This window comes from Garra rufa, chromosome 7, assembly GCF_049309525.1.
Source record: "Garra rufa chromosome 7, GarRuf1.0, whole genome shotgun sequence".
In the NCBI taxonomy this organism is placed as follows: domain Eukaryota; kingdom Metazoa; phylum Chordata; class Actinopteri; order Cypriniformes; family Cyprinidae; genus Garra; species Garra rufa.
In genome coordinates this window covers 14,821,821-14,827,820 of record NC_133367.1, presented here as the reverse complement: position 1 = coordinate 14,827,820, position 6,000 = coordinate 14,821,821, and the positions used below count along the sequence as shown (strand labels likewise).

At 36.5% G+C, this 6,000-nt stretch overlaps 1 protein-coding gene across 1 annotated transcript in view; it reads right to left on the bottom strand.

Moving 5' to 3' along the window:
* Positions 1-6,000, bottom strand: part of LOC141337963 (NACHT, LRR and PYD domains-containing protein 12-like) — a 34,598-nt gene that overhangs the window by 20,099 nt on the left and 8,499 nt on the right. The window contains exons 6-11 of the mRNA XM_073843537.1: positions 4,883-5,078; positions 2,949-4,788; positions 2,655-2,825; positions 1,918-2,088; positions 1,186-1,362; positions 899-1,060 (exon numbers count right to left, since the gene is read on the bottom strand). Coding sequence (XP_073699638.1) covers positions 899-1,060; positions 1,186-1,362; positions 1,918-2,088; positions 2,655-2,825; positions 2,949-4,788; positions 4,883-5,078 — 2,717 coding nt within the window. The remainder of the gene's footprint in view (positions 1-898; positions 1,061-1,185; positions 1,363-1,917; positions 2,089-2,654; positions 2,826-2,948; positions 4,789-4,882; positions 5,079-6,000) is intronic.

Genomic DNA, 6,000 nt, shown 5'->3' with positions numbered 1-6,000 from the left:
CAATAGTACCCAGCACTCAAAAAGTATATGTATATATTTCTACACAATTAATTTAAATAAAAAAAACATGTTCACTACTGTAAGTGACACAGATGGGTGTCTATGCTGTCAAAGAAAATGTAACTAACAATAAAATGATCACTTTTACCCACAATGACAGACTTCTGTGTTAATTTCAGATCTGGAATCTGGGGCTTCAATTTTACATTGAAACATGCTTAATTTAATTAAATTTAAACCTGAGTATCTTCAGTGTGCATTGTGAATGTTCCAGTAGTTTGGAGATTTCTGTTACTCCAGGGTCTTCTAGTGGAGTCTCACTCAGATCTAGCTCTTTCAGGTTTGAAGGGTTTGAATTAAAAGCTGCAGTTAGAGCAGCACAACCTTCTGCTGTAATACAGATATGATTACACCTGTAGAAAAGAGAACACAGTGAAAAAAAAAAAAACTCTAAGCTATACAAATAACTTTTATTCACTAATGAGATTTTTGTAAATCCCTTGTTTTGTAGTACTGTGCATTTATTCTATATATTTAGATTTACTTACTTAAGCTTTTCCAGTCTACATTGTTTGTTCTCAAACAGAGTTGAGAAGATCTTCATTCCCGAGTCTCTGAGTTTTGTCCCAGTCAAATCCAGCTCTTTCAAATTTGAAGGGTTTGAATTTAAAGCTTCAGCCAGAACACGGCAATCTTCATCTGTGATATAGCTATTATTTAGACTGCATAAAGAGAAAACATATGTTCAGTTTTAGACCCTTATTTTACTATTACATGTATTATACATGACAATGGATGAAAGTAACATTACAAAAGCACTATATGGTAATTCAATCCTCCAATAAAAATAAGAAAAACACTCAGTATTAAAGTGTGTCGTCATAGTGATAAAACTTACACCACTTTGTTCAGTTTACAGTGTTTATCCTGCAGTAGAGGAGGGAGCAGCTTCAAGTGTAGTTTGTGTTTTCTCAGATTCAGCTCTCTCATGAGTAATGGGTTTTCACACACAACTTCAGCCACATAATTACAGGCTTTCTCTGCAGCAAGATCCAAAAACCTGCAAAAGAGAAGATAATGCAAATTAAATTTGATTGAAAAAACTTGGTGTAACAAGCAGTTCTAAATAATATGTCTGTAATGTATTCACCTACATGTCTTTTTTATTATTCCATCACATCTCACCTCAAATTTGTCTTTAGTTGGCAGTCCGGATCATGTTGTAAATCAATGAGCTCCTTCACTCCTGATAGTCCAGGATCATTTCCCGTGAGATCCAGTTCTATCAGGTGTGAAGGGTTTGATCTCAGAGCAGAAGCCAGAACTTTATAACCACCTTCATTAATACTGCAGTTTGAAAGTCTAAAATAAGAATGAAAAATGGTCCGTTATGCTAATTAATCTATTATTCTAGAATTGTACTGACAAATAAATACTAATTCATCCTAGTTCTTTGTAAAAACAAATTGAAAGATTATTTTTAAGACAAAGATCTTTAACTCTTTTCTGGCAGTTGATGGAACTTTCCGTCAATTATGAAACTAATTCCCTGCCATTTTTTGTGCTTCCTATTATACAATAGGAAGCACTATTACACATGTAGTAGTTGAAGAAATGCAAATGTAAAAAAATCTTTATTCATTAAATAAATTAATCATACTATTTGACAAACCCATGATTTTTCAAACTGTAGCTTTAAAAAAATAGCCATATTAAAGGCTTGTTAAAAACAAGAAGTTAGATTTTGTTATTTATTATTAAGCAAAACCTTTCATTTGAAATATTGAAAATTCAGATATTCTTTCAGCAAAATATTCTGGCGGCCATTAAAATTTAGCAGACATGACTGGGAAAAAGTGTTGGCAGTGACTGGCAACTTTTTTTAAAGCACTGGCAGGGAAAGAGACATCAACTCACCTGAGTATCTCCAATTTACAGTTCTTTTTCAGTCCATCAGAGAGCAGTATCACTCCTGAATCCTGTATATTATTATTGCTTAGGTTAAGGTCCTTCAGACTGCTGGAGTCTGAACTGAGAACCGAAGCAAGCGCTGAACAGCATTCCTTTTCTAGCGCACATTTACTGAGACTGAAAATAAACAGCTTGTCAATGTATTCACATTCTAAAATTTGCTGTAGTACAGCTGTAATGTTTCATGAGTAGTGACAAGTACTTTACTGCAGCTATGGCAAAATGCTGACACTATAATCTACGATTTAAAGTAACTATATTGTCACCACAAATTTTCCAATCCATTCATCTTTAATGTTCTCATGTCACATTTGTCTTGTCTCTCACATGTCTTATAACTGGCTAACAAATATCTAGTTGGTTAGGGTAATGTTTTCTGATTCTTATTCCTTGTTTTCTTTCAATATGAGCCTTGCCACAGAACGTGTTTTTTCCACAATAAACAAAAGGCAAGAGGCAGATAAATCGTCATGGGTTAATCAACACCACCATCAATACATTATGATAATTGATCAACCTTATCAGTCAAACAAAATATGTAACTTAAGCATATCACTCACGTTTTTAAACAGATTAGATCATGTTATTAGAATTTGCATTATTGTACAACTATACATTGTTTATGCACACTTGCTAAAGAATATCTAGAACAATAATGGCATTTGTCAGTTGTCACAGCTTACTTCAGTATCTCCAATTTACACATGGTATTCTCCAGGCCAATGCAGAGCTGCTTCACTCCTGAATCTTGTAGTTTATTATTGCTCATATTCAGCTCTATCAGATTGTTATCAGATCCAAGAGCTTTAGCCAAATTTGAACAGCTCTCATCTGTTAAGCCGCAATCATTTAGCCTAGAATAAAAAAAGAGAAAAAGTATTCGCAGTACTGAGTAAAAATATATCACCCAATTTAATAATTGAGAACTATAGAGATTTTTTTTTCAGATGTAAAAACATAATTTATATATTACTTACAGAGCTCTTTTAGAGATTTTCACAACTTCCAATAGCCTAAAGAGACACTCGTCTGATTTCTTGAATTTCTGAAGCTCAAACTCCTCCATCTCTTCCTCTGATGTCAACAAAACAAAAGCCACAGCAGACCACTGGGCAGGTGAAAGGTCACCAGATGAGAGACTTCCTTCTCTAAGTTGAGTCTGAATATCTTTCACCAGAGTTTGGTCATTCAGTTCATTTAGACAGTAGAACAGATTGATGGATCTCTCTGGAGATAAATTATCATTTAATTTCTGCTTGATGTACTGAACTATCTCCTTGTAGTTCTGGTCACTGCATCCTTGCTGTGACAACAAACCTCGTAAGAGTGGACGATTAGTCTGGAGTGACAGACCAAGGAGGAATCGAAGGAAAAGATCCAGGTGTCCAGTTTCACTCTCGAGCGCCTTGTCCACTGCAGTCTTGAGCAAATCAAGCACGGTTTCAGTTTGGTTTTCCTGATCTGTAGACTCATGAACAATCACACTTTTCTTGTTGACATCTAGAAACAGATGTGCATAAAGGGCTGCAATAAACTCTTGAATGCTCAAGTGAACGAAACAGAAAGTGGTACCAAGAATGATCCCTCTTTCCTCCTTAAAGATCTGGGTACACATGCCTGAAAACACTGATGCTTTTTCAGCATCAATACCACAGGATTCCAGATCTGTATCATAAAAAAGCAAATTGTTTCTTTGCAACTGATCAAAAGCAAGTTTTCCCAGTGAAAGCATGGCATCTTTATCCCAGGAAACATTTGGTGTGTATTGTCCATCATACTTTCGGCGGCTTTGCAGGATCTGAAAGCGGAGAAAGTGTGTGTACATTTGTGTCAGAGTCTTGGGAGTGTCTTCAGTATTTGATTTCTGTTGTGTTTTGGAGGCATCGTCAGACTGATTGTTTTTCAGATCATTATTTCTTTTCTCCTCCAAAATGTTCTGGAGTACAGTGGCTGAAATCCAGCAAAAGACTGGGATGTAGCACATGATAAAAAGACTCTTTGATTGTTTAACATTATCAATAATCTCATTGACCAGATCCACATCTTTTAATCTTTTTCTGAAGTACTCTTCCTTCTTTTGTGCATCATTGAATCCATGTACTTCTGTCACACGGTCAATACATTCGGGAGGAATTTTAATGGCAGCTGCTGGTCTGGTGGTGATCCAGATGAGAGCAGAAGGTAGCAGATTTCCCTTAATAAGGTTTGTTAGGAGAACATCCAGAGAGACTTGTGATGATACATCACGGCAAATCTCATTACCTTCAAAGTTCAGAGGAAGACGGCATTCGTCCAAACCATCAAGGATGAACAGGAATTTAAATTTATCATTTCTTGCAAGGTTGAGTCCTTTTATCTCTGGGAAGAACTGACCCATAAGACTTGTCAAGCTTTGTTTTTCTTTCTCCTTTAAGTTCATCTCTCGAAATGCAAGAGGAAATATGAAAGTAATATCCTTATTTTCTTTTCCATCAGCCCAATCCACAATAAACTTTTGTACAGAGATGGATTTTCCAATGCCAGCAACTCCTTTTGTCAGTACAGTTCTGAGCTTCTTGTCCTGTTCAGGTGCTTCAAACAAATTTTGGCATTCAACTGGAATCTCTTCTGATTCATGTCGCCTGTCAGCAGCCTGAACTTGTCTTACTTCATGTTGGATATTGACTTGTTTACTTACACCCACAGTCATATAAAGATCTGTGTATATGTTATTCAGAAGCTTGGAGTCACCAAGCTTTGCAATTCCTTCAGATACAGATTGATGTTTCTTCTTTAGGTTTGATTTTAATGGTTGCTGATGAATGAGGATCAGCTCATCTAACATACAAACAGAAAAATATGCATCAATATATGCATAATTTTACGTTTTATAAGTGACAGTGACAGATTGTTATGCCCATTACCCTTTTACCTTGTAGAGCATCTGCAGCCTCAACTTGCTTCATATCTCTCAGGAAGAAGAGTGTCATATCGAGAGCTGCTTCTTTGATATCACGCATTTCCTCTATAAAGTCCTGCACAAAGTACTGTGTGTTCTCTCTTTTTAATATTATCTTAAACTTTTCCAGCTCATTTCTCAGAAATACAATTATTTTGTTCTCAAGATCCTGAAAACAAATCAAGAACAAAATAAGTTTTACCTATACATTTGAAACATGTTTAAATTAAACAACTTATGTGTACTACAAATTACAGTCAAGCAATGCATTCAAGAAGTTTCCCAGCATTGACAGAACCAGGGGTGCACAACACTCTTCCAGGAGATCTACCATCCTACAAAGTTCAGCTCCAACACACCTGAACCAGCTAATTAACCTCTTAGGTAGTACTTGATAATTACAGAGAGCTGTGTTGGAGCAGGGCTGGAACTAAAGTCTGCAGGTAGATAGATCTCCAGGAACAGGGTTGAGCACCCCTGGCCATCAACAAGGCAAAGTGGTGGTGAATACAAACACACAGAGATACCAATATCCTGGTAAGGATCAAATTTAATAATCAGCATGATTTCTTGGCATCTCTGTTAAAGGGATAGTTCACTCAAAAATGAAAATTTGATGTTTATCTGCTTACCCCCAGGGCATCCAAGATGTAGGTGACTTTGTTTCCTCAGAAAAACACAAACAAAGATTTTTAATGAAAACCGGTGCAGTCTGCCAGCCTTATCATGGACGTGGATGGGCACCAAACCTTTAAAAGTAAACAAAAACATGCACAGACAAATCCAAATTACAAACTGCGGCTCGTGATGATACATTGATGTCCTAAGACACGAAACGATCGGTTTTTGTGACAAACTGAACAGTATTTATATAATTTTTTACCTTTGATACACAGCCACGTCCATCTGTCATGAGCACGAGTTTGGCATCAGTCACGTCACATGTGCATGCGCTCTAGCGTAGAATGAATAGGCAAACGCCGGAAGCGATCTGTCGCATGTATATGACACTCATTGTTTACACAGTGCACAGAGATTGTGGGTATAGCGGCTATTCAAAATGGTAATTACTTGCGCGTATCCTGATTGTT